This window comes from Engraulis encrasicolus, chromosome 2 (assembly GCF_034702125.1).
Source record: "Engraulis encrasicolus isolate BLACKSEA-1 chromosome 2, IST_EnEncr_1.0, whole genome shotgun sequence".
Lineage (NCBI taxonomy): Eukaryota > Metazoa > Chordata > Actinopteri > Clupeiformes > Engraulidae > Engraulis > Engraulis encrasicolus.
The window spans coordinates 27,147,060-27,169,253 of NC_085858.1; the positions used below are offsets into that span (position 1 = coordinate 27,147,060).

Genomic DNA, 22,194 nt, shown 5'->3' on the forward strand with positions numbered 1-22,194 from the left:
CTCTAAAGAAGAGGGAGACAAGATACATCCAGATTGTTTTGTTAATCTGATCTGCAACTACAGGACAAGTCTGGTTGAGGATATTGCAACTAACTGAGGGTTAAAACCTATTTAATGCAAGGGTGTACTTACTTATGCCTTGCTGTCCTGTGAATGTTATAGCCTTATGGCCAATAAAAATACGACAACATGTAAATGTTTGTGTGGAATTAGTTAAGGCAGACTCTGATTGTTCCTTCTTGAGATTTCCGGGAAGATCAGACCATGTTTTATGATAAATTTTGACTGAAATGTAAGAAATTTCAAAGGGTGTACAAACTTTTTCCTGGGACTGTATTTCTGAAATATGGTGTGAGTAGAAATAATTGAAAAAGGCCTTTTTTTGGTATTTCCTGTCGTGTAGATGAGTTGTAACCCTCCTCATTTATCATTATGTATAGGTCATATGTAATGAGGTGAATGCGTTCGACGGGTTTTATTTCTTACAACCATGCTTGTTGGAAAGCTATTAAATTCAGAGGGAATGCAAAGATATATTGTATGGCATTATTAAAAGCCATACTGTTTTAAAGTGATCCACTGTGTCCAATTGTGGTTAATGACTCCTCAAAGGAAGAGGGATTTCACATCCTTGTTTTCTTAATGCAATGGTAGTTAAGGGACTTATAGGGGGAACATAGGCCTATCTATGCCTCTGAGTTATTTTTAGTGCGACATTATTGAATGAGAAACGTAACACGAGATATTTTTTGACTGAACTACAGTTCTCGGAAAAGGTTTTTTTGGTCTTTGGATCTTAAAGCCATATTGGTAAGGGATTAACAATGGAGTAGAAAAAGGCTTTATTAAAGGCCATTATTAAAAAACACTATTGTTTCATTTTTTTCCAAAAAAATATTCCACTGCACTCGCTGTATGGTGTTTTTTAACGTCCAGCAGCTCCTTACTAATCCTAACTAGTCCCAACTAATCATAACATTAATCCTAACTCTAACTAACTATCCACTAACCCTTACGGTAGGGACAGCAAGCGAAGCAAGCGAAGCAAGCGAAGCAAGCGAAGCAAGCGAAGCAAGCGAAGCAAGCGAAGCAAGCGAAGCAAGCGAAGCAAGCGAAGCGAAGACAGGCGAAATCCAACCGTCATCAGGTCGTTGCGGCGAATCAAATGGAATGGAACAGTTATGTTGTTGATTTGATTGGGCCGCGGCAGGCGAATTCGCTCCTCATTTGCATAACATTAAACTTTCTTTAATAATTTTGCTTCGCTTCGCTCCTGTTCGCTTGCTTTTTGCTTGCCATCGCTGGACTTCGCCTCTCTCATAGGAATGAATGGCAAAGTTTGCAAATTTGCGTGTATGTGTCCCTACCGTTAGGCTTAGCCCTAACCCTTGTGTCTGTGTTGTGCCTGTCAGGTGTTGAGGGCAAAAACCAAGGTTTAACATCTCATCAAAAGAGGAGGCATCTGAAGTTTTCTTCCAGCCAAGTTATTGAATGGACATATTACATAAAAAGGATGTAGAGCAGAGAGACGCATGTTGGGCTGTTATCTCAGGCTCTGTGGTGGACCCCTGGTCTGATGAGGGCTGACATCATTGTTTTCCCATTGCTTCACCCGAGGAAGGCAGGTGCTCTAAGTTGGACTTATCTTCCAATTGGATCATTCCTTTTCTCTCCTGGTCCTCTCTCGCTCTGCTCTGCCCTGCCCTGCTCTCTCCTCATTCACTCTCCCCAATCTCAGTCCTTCGTATCCTTGCTCTTCTTCTTCTTCCTCTCACACATCGTACCCCACACCCCCCAAACTCATCACGTTGCCCAATCACAATCCCCGTTCCTGTTCCCCAAACTAACCTCCCACCCTGACATGCCCCCCATTGGTGAAAAAACATCACAATAATAAAACTCTATCTGTTGAGATGAAAGGAGTCCTGCCCTGCCCTGCGTAGCTGGGGAGAGGTCAGCTCTGTTGGGGGGAGAGAGAGAGCCCTGGGCCGCGTTCCTGTGAAGTGCAGCAGAAGGTGCAGGGAGCCCATGTGGGAGGGTTCAGCAGCCCCACGCACGCCTCCCCGTACATCCAAACCAAACAATACCGTTTGGAAACAAGCTCTCTCTGTCTGTCTCTATCTGTCTGTCTCTTTCTCTCTCTCTCTCTCTCTCTCTCTCTCTCTCTCTCTCTCTCTCTCTCTCTCTCTCTCTCTCTCTCTCTCTCTCTCTCTCTCTCTCTCTCTCTCCATGAGGCAGATTATTTACACAGTGTGTTACGTGTAGGCCGTGAATGGGGTAGGGAGGCAGTTGAAAAGAAGCCGGCATGGAGAGAGAGAGAGAGAGAGAGAGAGAGAGAGAGAGAGAGAGAGAGAGAGAGAGAGAGAGAGAGAGAGAGAGAGAGAGAGAGAGCGCAGGGGACCTCAGTAGGCCTGGAAGTCATCTGTCGGAGGCTCCGTCCCTACAGCAGATGCTGGGGGTGATCTGGGACTGCTCTGCTGTGGCTTGACTCATGTCGAGGCAGCCATGAGGCACTTGACATTTACTCTGTGCTGAAGTAAACACAAAAAGTTATTTGAAGACTCAGCCAAGCAAACTAAGGGAAAGTTAATTGTGTGTGTGTGTGTGCGTGCGTGCGTGCGTGCGCGTGTGTGCGCGCGCGCGTGTGTGTGCGCGTGTTTGTGTGCATGCGTGTTCATTTTAGTTGTGCATGGCAATAATAGAATTGCTGGAAACAGAAAGGAGGAAGAGAGAGAGAGAGAGAGAGAGAGAGAGAGAGAGAGAGAGAGAGAGAGAGAGAGAGAGAGAGAGAGCGCGAGAGAGAGAGAGAGACCAATTATGGGTGAAGATGGAGTGAAGGATACTGGAGAAAGGAAGTTGTATTCGCACGAGTATCCGGTAGATGCTCCTCCACAGCCTCACCAAGCAGCAACAGGGCTGACAAGAAACCCACAAGCAAGACAACCATCTCGTAACAACACCGCGGACTGTAACCCCTCCTAATGAAGGGAAGCCAAAGGGAGGGAGGGGCGATGGGACGCAGGGTGGGGATGACCAGTGTGAGAGTGGGGGGATGTGTTTATGTTGTCGTAAGTGGATGCTGACTATGGATGGAATATGGGCCCTGTTTCTCGACAGTGTCGTGGCTAACTGAGTTAGCAACTTACTTGGTTGCAATGCAATTTCCCATTGGTAACTTCAGTTACTAACTAGTTAGCTACGACACTGTCGAGAAACAGGTTCCTGGTTGTGTTTCCTCAATTCCTATGTGTGCATGTGGGGAAAAAGAGAATACAGCTGACTGATTATAAATGTATGGAAAGAGTGTAGGCTACTGAAGGTTTTCACAGGATTTTTCTACCCCAAACCATGGCATGTTCCAAATGATTCCATAATGCAGTATTTTTGCAGTTTGCGGTGTTCCTTTGTCCAAAACACTGCATTAGCAGCACTAAAGTATTACTGCAGTCAGGGAAGCTGACAGGGGGGACAAAGGGGTCAGTTGTCCCGGGCTCAGGCAGAAAGGGGGCCCAGAATTGGGTCCTCATTACATTGCATGTATTGGGTGAAGGGGCCCTTTCAGGTGACATTGTCCCAGGCCTTGCCAAAGCTGACAGCGGCCCTGACTGCAGTATGTCGCTAAGCTAGTGAAAGTCAATGGATCCGTGTAGCATGCTACAATGCTACACGGATCCATTGACTTTCACTAGCTTAGCGACATAGTCCCTCTTTTAACTTGTCTTAAAGCAAGACAACGCTTAACATGAAAAATAAGACACTTCACCACCTTTGTAAACCCCAGCCAACAATTGTAACTGTATTAAGCCCCAAAATAGTGGCATACCCATTTAAGGCATGCTTTATAGTGTAACAGAAAGCATCATCCTAGCAGAGGTCTGTGGCAACTGGTGACAATAGATCATGATGTCATGGCTACCGAGGGTCATCCCAATTCTCAAGCAAACTCCTATCCCTCATATGGACAGTACGGGCAAAGGAAACCATGCCTCAGCAGGGATATGAGGAGTGTATTGGGGGTTGGTGGATGAGGTGGGTGTAAGGAAGCAGGAGGAGGAGAGGAAGGAGAAGAGAGGAGAGGAGGGGAGGAAGAGAGGAGAGGAGAGGAGGAGAGGACTGGGGGAATTAGAGGAGGTGGTGTCAGAGGCAAAGGAAAGAGGTTAAAGGGTATTGGTGTTGGCGGGATATGAGGGCTGCATGAAAGCAACAGGAAGCCAGGCGTCCTTGTGGCATATAGGCAATCTAATTATATGTACATCTTTCCTCGATAGCAGGAAGTCGAGCGTGCCAGAACTGTGTCAGAGTGACATTGGCGATGCACGCTAGCGCTCTGTCTCGGGGAACTTGCATTGTGCTTGTGGTGTGTTTATGTGTTTGGCCTGAGCGAGCGGCGAGAGTTAAATGTTGGTCGCCATCCAGCATTCCTCCGCCATGTCTACTACCCTGACAAACACAGGGCCGGGGCCGGCCGTATTTTAATCATCGGGGGCCCACGAGGGCTTTAGAGCACGGCCGACTCTATATTGGATCTCATTTGTCCGTGAGTCCGCGAGTGCAGTGTTTATTTAGATGGCAGAGGACCGCGGAGATAGCCATCGCAGTTCAGTGTGGAGGGGTGGGTAGTGTGTGCGTGCGTGCGTGCGTGTGTGTGTGTGTGTGTGTGTGTGTGTGTGTGTGTGTGTGTGCACGCCCGTGTGTGTGTGTGTGTGTTTGTGTGTGTGTGCTGGGGGAGGTAGGCCTATACTCCTTGTGCTCATGGTGGTAATACTGGGCTTCGGACCAGTTGGCGTAGGGGGGCTGGTATAAGGGAGGTCACTGCTTTCCTCCACCCAAGATCGACCTCCTCTCTTCAGGCCAATCCTAATCAAGCCTCCCCTTTGCTGGGCCACGCAGGCTGCCGCTTTAGGAATACCCCTGGGCACACTTGTGGCGCATTGCTTTGCTCTATGCTCTTTTGGAGACTCTGCTGGGCTGCTTGCAGTGATCTTTCCCACAGTCCTCATTGGACTGACAGAGAAAGCGTAGTGTTGGTTAGTTTTTTACGGTTTTCTTTTCTTTTTTTTTTTGGCTTTTGAGCAAAACAAACGTCTTGTCTGATGGAGAGGGCATACCCGAAATGGTTATGCATATGCGAAATGGTTACAGTTCTTTTTTTTTTTTCAATTGCTTGCACTCATTTTCACAGCCTCACACAAATGCAATACTGCTTGCACAAACTGCAAAACAGGTGAATGAAGCACAGATTTCAAGACACTGTTATCGTCTCTAAAGCATGCACTTGTTTTAAATCAGAAAACACTCACTAGAATTTTGTGTTTGGTACAATACTGTGTGCAGTGATTATAAAAAAGTGAATTGCTTTATTACAGTAATAACAACTATGTCAAGACTGAGAATTAGTGTGAGGTGTCACTAACCTCAGAGGTACGTAGTTGTGAAATATGAGCATTAGGGTGTAGAAATTCTCTCACTAACCTTCGTGCATTAACAGTTGCAGACAAGAGCATTCAGGGGTTAGCCTGATTACCATACCATCGACTGTCAAATCTCTTCGAGAGTTGAGTGGGAACGCTGAAGGTGTTGCGTCGCTAGGAGGGCATGGCCTGGCTATTCAGAGGTAGCAACCTGGCGAACGCTAGAAGCATGTGGTATTGTGTGTTTGGTGTCACCCAGAGGCGACTTAAAACAATGCGGGCGGACAGACAAAAAGACCCAGACAAAGAGATAGTTCGACTCATTGCACTGTTAACCCTAACCCCTTCCGAAGGGGGGCAGGTAAAAACTATAAAACAATTTTCTATGGGAGCATAGGTCTTGCAGACGTTTGTCTCCTGTTTTTTTTGCGTTCCTTGCTTTGTTTGATCCAGCAACTTAGATGGAGGTGGATGTGAGCCAAGGTGAAATATTATTGTGCTGCTCTCTGCTCAAATATGAAGGAAATAGGGGAAACAGAAACGAGAGATGTGACATAGAGGAAATTGAAGCCAAAAGAGTTGAAAGCAGCTGAATATCTTCTCTCCTGCCTACTTCACCTAAGCTCTTTTGACTGGATGACCTGGATGACTGCGAATCCACACAGACATTGAGGAAACATCATAAATCGAAAGAACATTGCAGTCGACAGAAACCACTAGCCAACGATATAGTGTGTTGATGTTTTGGTTTCTGAACTTCAAAGAGAATATAGCACCCCAGTTCAAGCTTCTATCTTACTTCTTTTTTACACGTATATCTGATGTCTCATGACCTTTTCATGACCTTTACTAACTTTGATAAAGACTGAATGAGGCTGAAACGTGAAAAGGGAGCGAAAAAGAAGTGAAGATGGAGTCTACAGTAATATTCTATTTGAAGTTTAGCATCTGTCCTACGTGCCCTGATTTTAAGTGTACATGTCTCCCTACCTTTTATGTTTATCCTTCAACTCCAACATGTAGAAGTGCAAAAACTCAATTTGATTTAGATTAAAGCGAAAAAATATGGTTAGCCTAAAAAAGTCTGTTTTATTTGATCCATAGCTCTGAACAGCTGAATGATTACATGCACTGCACCATCATTATCACTATTGAAAGAAAAATCATTGTATAAATAATGGGAATGGATAGCTATTCCACTACTCCACTATCACTAACGATTAGAGAACTTAGTCTGTGAAGGTTGCCTCGGAGGAAGGCTGAAGACAAATTGACACTTTCTTGAGGAGTGCAGCTAAACAGACATGATATATGGGCCAGACATATGGAGCTGATCCCGTGACTGTTAATTTGAGCGTCAAGGTGACACTTACAGTAGTATGGAGGTGTTCTTCAGTCAGCACTTGTATTTACCAACTGCTTACTTTTCAAGCAGGTGTGTATTAGTCCACGATCCATTTCAAATATACAGTCTTGTTAGTCGAGTCTGTGCTGTTATCTCATGCCATGGTGCTGGATTGACTGGCTAGGTGGGCACACGCACGCAGACACGCACGCACACACACACACACACACACACACAAGCCAGAGCCCTGTTAATATCTGGTTGAGCTAATCCAACACTGGACGACATAGCCTAACAGCCTTACAGTTCTTTCCAGCAGCCTTTCACTGCCCAAGTGTCCGACAATGGCCCCAGACTTCTATTATTGTAAGAGGGAAGAATGTTTGTCTTCCACATGCATGTTTCAAGACAAGGATTGACAAAGCCCACAGGCAGTGTGTTATCAGATAACTGCTTGAGTTCCTGGACGTGTTGTACTGGGCAGTTTCGGCAGTTTTCGGCCTATTCGTCATGCATGTTTTTTTGTCTGTCCTTGTATGTGTGTGTGTGTGTGTGTGTGTGTGTGTGTGTGTGTGTGTGTGTGTGTGAGAGAGGGCGTGAGTGTGTGCGTGCGTGCGTGCGTGCGTGTGTGTGTGATTTAAATGAGTGGGTGGGTGTTGAGTCTACAAGACACAGAGTGAGCAGTATTTGTGTTACAGTTTTTCCTCATGAGTTTTTGAATGTAATGGATTCCTGTGTGTACATTGGGATGATAAAGAAGGAATAAAGTAAGGGACAGGCCGAAAGTGGTCAGCCAGCAGAGCCCTAAAGGAGGCAGAGGACAGACTGCATCATGCAGACATCGTCGGGTCAGTAGCCCAGGGAAGGCTTGGCTTGGGTTGCTCCACCAGAACAAGCTGGAAGAAAGCGGACCCAAAGGAGAGGCGAGGCTTGGTGCAGAAAGAGGTCCGAAGGGCGGAGGAAGAAAGCCGGCATGTCAAGGCTGTAGCCATGAACAAACAAGGCAGCTGGACTAAATGGGAGAGTGCGAGAGAGAGAGCTCTAACTTGGCAGGACATTTGGAGCATGGAAGGTCACCGCATCAAGTTCCTGTTGTGCTCTGTATATGACGTCCTACCTACTCCCTCAAACCTTCACACCTGGGGAATGGTCGAGAGCCCAAGCTGCAAGCTCTGCGGAAGGACGGCTAACCTTGAGCACGTCCTCTCTTCATGTCACTCAAGCTTAGCAGACGGCAAGTTCCGGTGGCGACATGACCAGATCCTTGCGAAATTGGCGGATGGCATTGACCAGGCAAGGAAGAGGACAAAGCAGCTTTCCAAAGGGCCTCGCTTCATACATTTCACCAGGGCAGGAGAAAGCGGAGCAGCAGGAGGGAGGAGCAAGGGTGTCCTGGCCACAGCAAATGACTGGGAGATGCGGGCAGACCTGAAGAAGCAGCTCAAATTCCCAGAGGAGATAGCCCACACTAGCCTGAGACCAGACATTGTTCTGTGGTCTAAAGGTACCAAACAGGTGGTGCTCATCGAGCTGACTATCCCCTGGGAAGAGAGGATGGAAGAGGCATATGAGCGTAAGCTCAATAAATACCAAGCCCTTATCCTGGAGAGCCAGCAAAACGGATGGAAGGCCTGGAATCTCCCGGTGGAGGTGGGCTGCAGAGGCTTTGCCGGACGTTCGCTTTGGAGAGCCCTGGGGATGCTGGGAATTGAAGGGCTGTCCAGGAAGCGCCTTGTAGCCAGCGCCACCAAGCAGGCAGAAGAAGCATCTCGCTGGATTTGGATGCAGAGGGAGGTGCGGTGGCAGAGCCGAAGCAATGAGGGAATGAAGGACTGAAGACGGAGTTGGGTGGCATTTAGCGGGGGTGGTTCCAGGACGCTGGATCTGCTGTTGAGCCCCTTTAGGTGTCATGCGCTTAAATCAACGAAACGCCAGTGAGGGGGGGGGTGCCCATTTGATAACCTGCTGAAGCCACCCAACTCCGATCCCAGTAACAGAAACCTTGTAGTGCCTTGAGGGAAGGAGACAGAGAGAGAGCGATGCCACTGGCTCACAGATGGTGCAGGGGCAAGTACCTGTAAAGGTGAGCCAGTTGCGATATCCCTTATCGTATTTTGCATATTCCTTTCTGGTAGACCCAGTGACCACTTGGAAAGACAAGTTGGCAACCGAGGAAGAACGGTGACGGCAAGGAAAGACTGCTGGCATCTGGGAAAGACCAGAGCTGGGGTGTGGCGGCTTGGCAGGCCAACCACACTCTCCGCAAGGAGAAAACCCAAACAACCGCTATGGAAAGGTATATTACAAGATACCCCCGGGGCCGAGCGAGAGCGGGGGAGGATGATCGACCCACAGGACAGAACAACGTTATGACCACCATCAACGGACAATCGACTACGGAACAGCTGAGCGACTCATCCCGGGTCTGCAGATGTGGGAAGAAATGCAAAAATGAGAAAGGGCTGAAGATACATCAGACAAAGATGAAGTGCTTGCAACCTGTAAGTCATGTGCAACGCACAGGGAAACCTGGTGAGACGGAGGAGAGGCCGGAGCAGGACACAAACCACAGTCTCCAGAATCTCCATGCACATGATGAGGAGGGGGGCAGGAGCAGCATCGCTGGTGTGACGGAGGCGACAAGGCAACCAAGTGAGAGGGAAGTGATTCAGGATACCAGGCAGCTCGTGCAGATCACGCCAGGAGGAGACGTACGGAAAGAACGTTTGAAATGGCCAACCGCAGCTGCAACAAAAGAATGGGAGATGTTTGATTGCGACGTGGACCAGGTGCTAGAGGCAGCCACGGCAGGAGATGTGGGGAAGAAGCTCAAGGCCATGTCCTCGATAATCTGGAGCATGGGTGCTGAGCGCTTCGGAAGGAAAGAGCTGAAAGGAAGAGCAAACACCCAGCCCAAGGAGAATAGACGCCTGAAGGAGATAGCTACCCTGAGAGCGGATTTGCGGAGGCTGAAGAAGGCCTTTCGCAAAGCAACACCAGACGAGAAACCAGCACTCACAGAACTCTGGAAGAATCTGAGGGAGCGCATTAAGATCTTGCGGCGAGCTGAGTGTCACCGCAGGGACAGGAGGCGGCGGTTGAAAGAAAGGGCAGCTTTCACCAAGAGTCCATTCCAATACCTGTCTAAACTCCTCGGCGACAAAAGATCAGGGGAGCTGAAAGCAACAAGGGAAGAGGTGGAGGAACATCTTCGTCAGGTTCATAGTGATCCTAGAAGGGAAGACAGTCTGGAGGAGATGGATAAGCTCATCAAACCAGCCGAACCAACCAGGTCCCCTTCAAGACCGAGGAACCAAGCTGGCAGGAAGTCAACAGCTTTCTAAAGAAAGCCAGAGGAAAATCAGCTCCAGGGCCAAATGGCATCTCATACAATGTCTACAAACATTGCAAGAGGCTCAGGAGACGACTCTGGAAGCTACTGACAGTGGCATGGAAGAAGAACTACCTTGCAGATGACTGGTTGGTCGCAGAGGGGTGCTTCATACCTAAGGAGGAGAACTCTTCGGGGATCAAGCAGTTTCGCACCATCTCACTGCTCAATGTGGAAGCTAAGATCTTCCTGGGGATCCTGGCAAAGAGGTTGACCACCTTCATGCTGGAGAACGGGTACATGGACACTGCGGTACAAAAAGGTGGTGTTCCAGGGATATCTGGCTGCCTTGAACACACCAGCGTCATCTCCAAAATCATCGAGGATGCGAAGAAAAACCATGGCAATCTGGCAGTGCTGTGGCTTGATCTGTCAAACGCTTATGGAACGATACCTCACAAGCTAGTGGAGCTGACACTGAAGACATACCACATCCCAGAGCGTTTTCAGAAGCTTCTGCAGTACTACTTCGACAGATTCAACATGCGTTTCACCTGCGGAGAATTCACCACCAACTGGCAGAGACTGGAAGTGGGCATTGTCACGGGCTGCACAATTTCAGTGATCCTGTTTTCCGCAGCGATGAACCTTCTTGTCAAGTCAGCAGAGAAGTTGCGTCGAGGTGCAGTACTTGCAAGTGGAGTCCAGATGCTGCCCATTCGAGCGTTCATGGACGATCTCACCATCACAGCAAAATCAGTGCCAGAAGGAAGATGGATTCTGGAGGACTTGGTTGAGATCACAAATTGGGCAAGGATGGAGTTCAAACCGGCAAAATCCAGAAGCCTGGTACTGAAGAAAGGACGCGTCCAGGATCAGTTCCGCTTCAAAATCGGAGAGAACACCATCCCAGCTGTCCAAGAAAAGCCTGTGAAGTGCTTGGGGAAGTGGTACCGGGCGGACCTCAATGACAGACAGAGTGTGAAGGAGATGCTTAGCCAAGCAGAAACTTGGATGACATCTCTGGAGAAGAGCGGCCTCCCCGGCAAATATAAAGCCTGGGGCTACCAACATGGGGTTCTCCCCAGACTGCTCTGGCCGCTCCTGGTCTAGTTGAGGCACTGGAGAGGAAGCTGAGCACCTACCTGAGGAGGTGGCTGGGCGTCCCAAAAAGCTTTTGCTCCATTGGCCTGTACAGCACAGGCAGCAAGCTACAACTGCCAATAACATCTGTGGTGGAAGAGTACAAGGCGACAAAAACACGCCAGGCCATGATGCTGCGAGACAGTAAAGACGAGAGAGTACGTCAGGCAAACATCGTCATCAGGACAGGCCGAAAGTGGTCAGCCAGCAGAGCCCTAAAGGAGGCAGAGGACAGACTGCACCATGCAGACATCGTCGGGTCAGTAGCCCAGAGAAGGCTTGGCTTGGGTTGCTCCACCAGAACAAGTTGGAAGAAAGCGGACCCAAAGGAGAGGCGAGGCTTGGTGCAGAAAGAGGTCCGAAGGGCGGAGGAAGAAAGCCGGCATGTCAAGGCTGTAGCCATGAACAAACAAGGCAGCTGGACTAAATGGGAGAGTGCGAGAGAGAGAGCTCTAACTTGGCAGGACATTTGGAGCATGGAAGGTCACCGCATCAAGTTCCTGTTGTGCTCTGTATATGACGTCCTACCTACTCCCTCAAACCTTCACACCTGGGGAATGGTCGAGAGCCCAAGCTGCAAGCTCTGCGGAAGGACGGCTAACCTTGAGCACGTCCTCTCTTCATGTCACTCAAGCTTAGCAGACGGCAAGTTCCGGTGGCGACATGACCAGATCCTTGCGAAATTGGCGGATGGCATTGACCAGGCAAGGAAGAGGACAAAGCAGCTTTCCAAAGGGCCTCGCTTCATACATTTCACCAGGGCAGGAGAAAGCGGAGCAGCAGGAGGGAGGAGCAAGGGTGTCCTGGCCACAGCAAATGACTGGGAGATGCGGGCAGACCTGAAGAAGCAGCTCAAATTCCCAGAGGAGATAGCCCACACTAGCCTGAGACCAGACATTGTTCTGTGGTCTAAAGGTACCAAACAGGTGGTGCTCATCGAGCTGACTATCCCCTGGGAAGAGAGGATGGAAGAGGCATATGAGCGTAAGCTCAATAAATACCAAGCCCTTATCCTGGAGAGCCAGCAAAACGGATGGAAGGCCTGGAATCTCCCGGTGGAGGTGGGCTGCAGAGGCTTTGCCGGACGTTCGCTTTGGAGAGCCCTGGGGATGCTGGGAATTGAAGGGCTGTCCAGGAAGCGCCTTGTAGCCAGCGCCACCAAGCAGGCAGAAGAAGCATCTCGCTGGATTTGGATGCAGAGGGAGGTGCGGTGGCAGAGCCGAAGCAATGAGGGAATGAAGGACTGAAGACGGAGTTGGGTGGCATTTAGCGGGGGTGGTTCCAGGACGCTGGATCTGCTGTTGAGCCCCCTTTAGGTGTCATGGGCTTAAATCAACGAAACGCCAGTGAGGGGGGGTGCCCATTTGATAACCTGCTGAAGCCACCCAACTCCGATCCCAGTAACAGAAACCTTGTAGTGCCTTGAGGGAAGGAGACAGAGAGAGAGCGATGCCACTGGCTCACAGATGGTGCAGGGGCAAGTACCTGTAAAGGTGAGCCAGTTGCGATATCCCTTATCGTATTTTGCATATGTTGTACATGTGTGTGTGTGTCCTTGTGTGTCTGTCAGCCTGTGGCTCTGTGGATGTGTTTGTGTGTGTGTGTGTGGAGAGGGGGTAGAGAGAGGGAGAGATAGAGAGAGAGAAAGAGAGAGAGAGAGAATATCTGTGTGTCTGTCAGCATGTCTCTGGCTATGAGTTTGTCTGTGTGTAGGACGGAGAGTAAGAAATATATAGACCAGAGCATGCTGCATTAGTGGCTGTGTAAGTGTGTGCATGCGCATGTGGGTGTGTATGTCTTTGGTCTTTGTGTATACGGAGGATGGGCTTGATGGTGATGAGGTGTGGGGTGTAACAGTGCTGTGTGTGTGTGTGTGTGTGTGTGTGTGTGTGTGCGTGCATGCGTGCGTGCGTGCGCGCGTGCGTGTATGTGTGTGTGTGTGTGTGTGTGTGTGTGCGTGCATGGGTGCGTGTGTGCGTGCGTGCGTGTGTGTGTGAGCGCATTGAGTGGGTTGGTAGTGGTGGTGGTGGTGGTGGTGTGGCGTGTGACAGAGCGCTGTCTGTGGCCTGTTAATCCGCCTGTTTTCACACACAGCTGTTTCCTGTTGGGAGCTCTGGGCCAGGCATATGCTCTGTGTCTGACACACACAAACACACACACACACACACACACACACACACACACACACACACACACACACACACACACACACACACACACACACACACACACACACACACACACAGCAGAGCCATAGCCACAGTCGAATAGGCTTTCCTATGTCCCCAATGACACACTCACACACACACACACACACACACACACACACACACACACACACACACACACACACACACACACACACACACACACACACACACACACACACACACACACACACACACACACACACACACACACACACGAACGACACAGGCACACACAAACAAGCTGCAGATCCAAGGCCACTGTCCTGACTATCTGAAACATCAGCCCTTTCCGGGAATAACTTGGCCGGCTGGCTCAGTGTGGGGCCGTGGAGAATAGGGGACACAATGCAAAGAGTGAAAACTGTAATGAATAACTTGCTAAAAAAAAACAGACAGATGATGGATAGACACTTTCAAAATTTACCTGAGCAGATCAATTATTCAGCATGGAGAAACGACAGGTTAGAGTGAGGGAAAAAAGAACGGGAGAGGGGGTCAGGCCTCCTGGATTTGCATTTTAAAAGAGAGAGGTAGACCTTGGTATTAGTCAGGGTGCGTACGCTCTACAGCACCACTGACCTCTCACCTGACAGAATAGCAGAGTAAGTGATTAAACCCGGGAGAGCTCACTCCTCACCCGCCCCCCCAAGACCTTTCTATATTCCACACCACCCTGCCACTAAATAATAATCCTCAGATAGTTTGGGGCTGTGATGTGAAGTATTTTTTGAGCGCATCTGAAGATTCTTAAGTTGTCTTAGCAGGTTAGGTCAGGTCAGGTGTCTCTCGAGCCTCCATTTGAAACATGGGTCAATGGGCTCTGTGTATTCTCTAGTGTTTCTTTTTTATTTCCAGTCACGTCTATACTTGTATACCTCCAATATTCACTCTGATAAAACAAGGGGAAAAATCACATGTTTATATCTGTCTCTTATCAAAGTTGCGTAATATGTTGAATGATTACTTAAAACACTTGTTTTAATCCATTCACATACAGCTTTTAGATGGAATTAAGGAATGACATTTGTGCTCTGTTGAAATATCAAAACATGTGAATCCGGTAAACACAAGCATGTGATAATTGGTCTTTTATCTGTTCTTTTGCAGAGTGAATCAGTGAAGTATTTCCTGGACAACTTGGATCGCATTGGAGAACTGGTGAGTCAGTCGAGCGTAATATCCCTTCGGCAAATGCAGTCATGGTCTCCAAAACACATTTGCAACTTGAGAATAGTAAAAAAAAAAAAACACATGGGCATTTCTCCCTCATCACATCCTACGGGGTTTATGGGAAAATGCTTAAAAGCTAAAACAACACAAACAAATGGACATGACCGCAATCAAAACGTAAAACTAACAGAATTACTCAACAAAAGCTCAATGTTTCTTGTCTTATTGACCAGCTCTGAAGACTAACTGCATTTGCAGTTTGTGGTCAAGCTTACAGTTAACACAGTCCACCCCTCGTGTAGTATGTCACGTTGCTCTCTCTTTGACAACAAGTGGCACAATGCAGAATATGAACGTGCAGGGGAGGCGAGACTGAGGTGGCCCGCACTTCGCTCAATGAAAGCGTGGAGAACTTGAAGCGATGCCAGACGTGGTGGCTGACAAAGTCAGTTGTAGGTTGCTAAGAGCAGCAATGAGAAAATACTTTGGGCCAAGTCTCAGAAGGGCAGTAAAAAAACAGCCATGCTCGAAGAATATGTTTCGTGTAGGCTGTTGTGGAAACTCCAGTTGCTAGAGTCTACAGTACGTGCCAGGAATAGACATGTGAGAACTTTGGGTTAGGAGGTCAAAGCTTTAAAATAGAATTATGTGGAATATGTGGAATGTTAGTGTTAACAGCCATTTATGCCATCTAGAGTCTGTGAAGAAACAAATGGGCTAAGTACACCTTAAAAGCAATATGTGATTTTTCACACATTTGTCACTCTTTTTGTATTTTTTTGAACTCAGAAAAAGATTAAAAAAAAAAAAAAATCATTATATTCCCATGTGATGTACACATTTAGCATTGACTTCACTAAACTAATAACAAAATGAAGCTTCACAGATCTATAGGTGTAATGACACTTCTTTTCCTGTCTCTTTCTCCTTTTTTATGTTTGGTAGAGTTACGTCCCGAGCAGGCAGGATATCCTGCTGGCCAGGAAGGCGACAAAGGGCATCGTGGAGCACGACTTTGTCATCAAGAAGATCCCTTTCAAGATGGTGGACGTGGGTGGCCAGCGCTCGCAGCGCCAGAAGTGGTTCCAGTGCTTTGACGGCATCACCTCCATCCTCTTCATGGTGTCCTCCAGCGAGTACGACCAGGTCAGAGGTCTCATGAAAAGCGTTGCTATTTCACTAAGGAGTAGTCTACTATTACTTGCTAAATTAATATAAATAATATAATATTAATATAAATTAATTCCGCATGTTGGTACGACACACGGTCTTCCTGCATGTGTGAGGTGTTAGAGGTGAAAAACTTTTTCCACAAAAGTCTAAGCTAAGCTCTGCCCAAACCAAATCCATCCCTAACCCTAACCTGACCATAAAGATTTTTTTTTGCAACCATGTTTTTTTTTATTAATATGAAAATAACTAATGTAAAAATTGTGCTCAGATCAAACTTAACCATCACATGGTGTTGTAGAAGATGTAAACACAAACAAAATGCAGACATGCACAAGAACTGATGAACTGATGTGATGTGTGTAGAACTGATGTGTTTTTTTTAACACATTCCCATCATGCCATGTTGCCCAGGTGCTGATGGAGGACCGGCGCACCAACCGGCTGGTGGAGTCCATGAACATCTTCGAGACCATCGTCAACAACAAGCTCTTCTCCAACGTCTCCATCATCCTCTTCCTGAACAAGATGGACCTGCTGGTGGAGAAGGTGGGTAAGGTCAACATCCAGAAGCACTTCCCCGACTACCGCCACGACCCGCTGCGCCTGGAGGACGTCAAGGCCTACCTGGTGCAGTGCTTCAACCGCAAGCGCCGCAACCGCAGCAAGCCGCTCTTCCACCACTTCACCACCGCCATCGACACGGAGAACATACGCTTCGTCTTCCACGCCGTTAAGGACACCATCCTGCAGGAGAACCTGAAGGACATCATGCTGCAGTGAGGAGAGGGGACAAGGGGGGAGATGAGGAGCTGAGCTGCTGGACTGTGCTGTGATGGTTAACCAACCTATGGGCTGTTCTGCTGGGCTTGGGCTGTGATTGGCTGTTATCAGAGGCAGACATCCGAGGCTCAGAAAGTAAGGGTCATGCCACATGCTCCAGTGAGAGACAAGGGGGCTGTGAATTTCTTGTTCTTGGATGTGTGGACAACAAACACTCTGAAAGTAACAGTCCGGGATATGACAAACCTAGAAACGTTGAGAGAATAAAAGCTATGGCGACATAGTTGTTTCCAGCCACTGGACTCAATGAATGAACTGATTCAGCTGGGCAGGTAGATGAAGACGTTTGTAAAGGTCCCTGTGTTGAGAGCATGGGGCAGAGGAAATACATGTCAGTCGGACTTTAACTTTCCCAATCCAGCCTGTCTGCCTCTGATTTACTCACTGAATGGGGGTCGTATCAATGCACTTCTAGGAAAGCTCTACTCATCTGCCACAAAACCACAGACTTCTCCTGGCACATCAGTGTTTGGTCCACTTTCCCCCTCTCGTCCCTCGGTGCACTGACACGACAGGGTGCCACCACACCTCTCCATGTACAGTGTTTGACTTTGAAAAATGTAATCGTGTGTGTGTGTGTGTGTGTGTGTGTGTGTGTGTGTGTGTGTGTGTGTGTGTGTGTGTGTTTTGTAAAAATCGGTTGAACATTTTTGTCTGAACAGCAAAATACCGATATCACTCTCTCATAGTATAGGGTATAAGCGATATGTCAAAACTTTTACTATTCCAATCAGTCACTTTATATTCTTGATGATGAAAAATGTTTTCATTTGGACCAGGGTAACAAAGCTTTTCTCGCAGTACAATATTCTGAGCAAAAACACTGAGCTATTATTGTATATGCAGGTGAATGGACGTTTTTGTAAGATGTGGGTCTCTGTGTGTGTGTGTGTGTTAGTGTGTGTGTATGCGCGCGCGTGTGTGTGTGTGCGCGCGCGCGTGTGTGTGTGTGCGTGCGCGTGTGTGCGTGTGTGTGTGTGTTCTACTACAGCAAAAGGAGGGAAGTTGGCCCGTGTCCAATGTACTGACTGATTCAATGTTGTTTGGAGGATGACACAATGAAATAACAAGGACATTGGCCAGGAGCATCCTGTATTACAGACAAATCGAGTTTAAACTGCAGCCAACGTCTCCCTCTTACATTAAGAAGAGTAACTGTACGCCACTATGTAATGACAATGTACTGTACATCATGAGATAAATGATTGGAAACAGAGACATGTTCTCTTAGTTGCGTTAAGGTCTCTGAAGAAGGGAAAACAAAAATCTCAGTGTGTTGGATAGATTGGAGAGATTAAGCGAGCCCCCATAAATTCACAGCTTCTTGTCTTTTTCTCCTGATGGATTAAACTAAATCATTGCCCAAGGAGTGGCTCCTCCTTTTCAGCAATGGTGATGGAACGCTATCAAGTGCTCCTCCCACATCCTGCAGCAGAGACTGTTACAGATAAGCTGGTTTTGGAATCAGAATTAGAACACATTTGGCATGTCGTATGTTTGCCATTTCTGACAGTCAAACGGGGATCTTTTATGTGTGTGTGAGTGTTTGTTCAACAAGCAAATCGTACACCTCATGACCTTTGCCAAACACATGTTTACCAAAACCTCACAATGTTGATGGATTCTGGAACTTCACCAAATAACCAAGCACTGGTCATAAATCTTCACTGAAATGTGTGTATCGGAGACAGTGAACAGGCAAGGCTGAAGAAGTGGTAGAGCAGTTGGAGAAGCAGGGAATTAAAACTTAAAAATACCATATCATCGTCAATGTCAGCTGTTGCAACTTTTGAAAGTCTTCTATGCTACACTGTCATGCATTGCAGATTAGCCTGGCCGTGCACATCCTTCATGTGATGCCATACAAAATCAGTCTGGCTAACATGGCTATCTCTGAAGCTTCAAATTCTCCCCAAATTCTCCCCAAATCAAGTATTTACAATGGCTTGAAAGGGAGTGTCCAAAACACATTGGTTTTGTCACTGGCCTTGCTGGCAGCTTTGTCAGAGTAGAGAGTTGTTTGATTACAGCAATTGCCGGTTTGAACACTAGCATACATAGGCATTTGATATACATGGGTTAAATATGCCCTCTGAGAAGTCTGAAATCACAGCAACTTGGCCTGACTAGAAGGTTGGAAGAAGTAGTCGTGATAGCCAGGCGAATTACTGATGGGCTTGAGGGGTTCCAAGAGCACGCGATGCTTCTCTCTGTCGTTCCTCTCCCTGAAAATTGCATTGAACTCCTTAAAGGCTTCTCTCCATTTATAGTGTAATTGAACTTTCTCATGGGGATTCGGGGGGAAAATGTTCTGGAATTAGCCCAAGCATATGAATAGAACAAAACATGATTATTGCGCACCTCTCCAAGCCCATGACTGCTCTCTCTCTCTCTCTCTCTCTCTCTCTCTCTCTCTCTCTCTCTCTCTCTCTCTCTCTCTCTCTGTCTGTCTCTGTCTGTCTGTCTGTCTGTCTGTCTGTCTGTCTGTCTGTCTCTCTCTCTCTCTCATTTTGTGGAGGGCTTAGTGCTACTCCCAGCAAAGGGGAAGAAGCAGAAAAAAGGCATCCCGCTTAACCGGGAAAAAGATTTACTGTGTGTCGAGTTTCCCTCACCCACAGAAAACAAAGGGCCATTCCCAAAGGTGCGCACAGATGTGGGGGGGGTTTGGGGTGGGCGGGGGGGGGGGGTCTCTGATGTGGGCCTCAGGGCGCTCACTAACCCCCCCCCCCCCCCCCCACCCCCCCCCCCCCCAGTCTTTTTTCATGCCTCTGTTTTAGTCATTACCCAACTGATTCAAACACTTCTTGGACAAGCAATATCTTGAGAGTAGAGTAGCAGAGTGCTGATGGATTGTTTTGGGGTCTGCAGGATAGCAATTTATGTGTGAAAGTTGACAACACCTGGTGGATTCTTCACGTCACACATGGCGGTACAAAATTTCAGGTTTAAGGGGCTTATGTGTTCTTTTACATTTCTATGTCATCATGGGTGGTCGACGTTCTCGTCGTCTTCAGAAAAATATATACCTAAGCATATTCTGTGTGCTGAGAATTTCAGTTCAGATAAAACGCTGTATCTCTCTCAGCTACCAGGCGGTCAACACAAGCCCTGCCTGCACCTCTCCACCTCCTCTGCCCACTCTTCCCGAGAAAGCACACTTATGTCCACAGGAAGGAGTCGGTTCTGGATCCAGACTATCTTTCGCTCTCTCTCTCTCCTTTACACACAGAGAGAGAGAGCGAGAGAGAGAGAGAGAGAGAAATATCTCTGCTGGTTCTCTGCTGGCATGACCCCATCAATGTCTCTGGAGAGTCGTATCCTTCATCTAAGCCCACATGCTCCATCCTGCAGGCCAGCATATCCCAGAACAGTTTACTTAGTTTCTGTTCACATCTAGCCTACTTTCTGTATCCATCACAATGACATGAGGTTTGCACCGCCGCGCTGTTGATTAGGGGACCATTTTATCTTTTTTTATCTATGAAATTGGAGGTTTGGGATAGACTGTGTTGTCGTTTTGTCAGATGTAAACTTCAATTACATTGAATTGACATCAGAATGTTTCCTAAATGCTTTACTGTCATTCAAAAATGTGTCCCTGCAACACCAAGAGAAGACCACATCTGCAGCTGAATAAGGAAGATTCACTACGGGGGACGAGTGACAAGTGTCGCACACACATACAACTTGACAATCAGCTCTCATATCTGTCTTTTATCACACAAGTCACTTAAACTATTGTTGGTTTGTGCAAGCCATATGTTTTCTGAAACAGTATGTCAAGTGAAGAGTATAGGCTGTAGACCTATGGGATAAGGTCATGATGGAATTGTTGCATGTGGCTGCTTTGGTGAAGTTAAAGGGACACTGTGTGAGATTTTTAGTTGTTTATTTCCAAAATTCATGCTACCCATTCACTAATGTTACCTTTGTCATGAATACTTACCACCAACATCAAATTCTAAGTATTCATAAAATTATGACTGGAAAAATTGCACTTTTCATACATGAAAAGGGGGATCTTCTCCATGGTCCGCCATTTTGAATGTCCAAAAATAGCCATTTTTAGCTACGAAAATGACTGTACTTGGACCACACTAGAAAATATTTGTTTATAACTAAGTAAACTTTCATTTAAGGATCAAATTTTCCAATAGGCAGCCCAGTTTCAATGAGCAGCATAGTTGCAGTACCTTTTTTGACCATTTTCTGCACAGTGTCCCTTTAACATCGATGGTTTGAATATGTTTCTTGATAGGTCCTGTCTGTTCTTCTGTGATGAAATGTGTGAGAGTGTGTCTTCTGACAGCTGTTGCTCCCTGCCCATTAAATACTTTTTACATTTAGCTCACACTGTTAATTGTGGAGACAATGCTTAATAACTCAATACCCATGTAATCACCCTCCCACGGTGAACATGCCAGAATACTGTGGCTACTAACTATCAGTGTTGTATTTTATTAAGATTTTTACATCTAGTTTGCTGTGCTCCTCCTGGCTTCCCTCCCTGTGAAAACATATGCCGTAATTGTAAAAAGTGTGAAAACATTTGTGATCCGACTGTGTTGCAGTTGTTTTGTATATAAGACTTGTACAAAAAAAGCAATAAACATCATTTATGTTATCATTTGAATGGGATGTTTGACTAAACCTGTGTCCTTGGTCAACAGACCTTGACAATAGCTCAACCAGAGAGAGTAGAGAGAGAGAGGTTCCATTGGCCCATTGTTTCCGGGTTCTATTATTGCAGGGGGGGGGGGATCCCCCTTTAGGCAGACCTAGGCAGACCTAAGGACTGTTCTATTCAATGCTAGGAGTATTATGACACGGCCCTTTAGGCAGACCGGAACCTGGTCATGTTAGGTGCCCATAGCAACCTATTACATCGGCATATCTCTATATCCTTAAAGAATCTCTGGCTGAAGAGCACAAGAGAATGGCGACATTGTGTGCGTGATAATGAGACAGGGGAGAAGGCAAAGTGGAAGTCAACCCTGGATGTGTTTTCAGTAGACAACTTTGAGAGCAAGTTCAAACGGGGGAGGAACAGATCGGTTAAGTAAATCAAAAATTAACACACGCAGGAAAAGCTCAATCCTCCAGGGGGACTTCCTCTCCTTGGCCATGTGCATCTCAATATTGTCCCAGTCATTTCCTCCATCCTCCATCCTCATGCCTCGGTGTCCACTTGAAGTAAGTTTTATATTGGACATACACTTGAAATACAAGTGTGATACAGGCCTAACTAAAAACAAATAAGCCCACGAGGGACATCCATCTCCTGCATTTGTTTCAGAATTGGTTTGACAACTTCAGGTCAAAAGGCCAAGCAATGGGTTGATAATATGACTCCGAGTTTTTTGCACAATTGATGTCACAAATAGGCTATTGTCAATGTTTCAAGAAGGAGCCAGCACCTTGCATACTTAGCAGTGTTTTTTGTTTTTTACGCGTTTCGGCGTGTGCCTTCTTCAGTGTGCAACCTTATTTAATATTTGGGCCAGCACCCTCAGAGGTTTAAATAATTAAGAGTGACGCCTGCTCCAAGAAGAAAATGGTCACAAATATTGT

The 22,194-nt window shown here is 47.1% G+C and overlaps 1 protein-coding gene across 1 annotated transcript in view; it reads left to right on the plus strand.

Moving 5' to 3' along the window:
* The window catches only part of gna12a (guanine nucleotide binding protein (G protein) alpha 12a), a 73,987-nt gene extending 54,710 nt beyond the window's left edge, over positions 1-19,277 (plus strand). The window contains exons 3-5 of the mRNA XM_063185250.1: positions 14,548-14,598; positions 15,556-15,756; positions 16,195-19,277. Coding sequence (XP_063041320.1) covers positions 14,548-14,598; positions 15,556-15,756; positions 16,195-16,563 — 621 coding nt within the window. The 3' untranslated portion in view covers positions 16,564-19,277. The remainder of the gene's footprint in view (positions 1-14,547; positions 14,599-15,555; positions 15,757-16,194) is intronic.
* Positions 19,278-22,194: the final 2,917 nt, after the last annotated feature.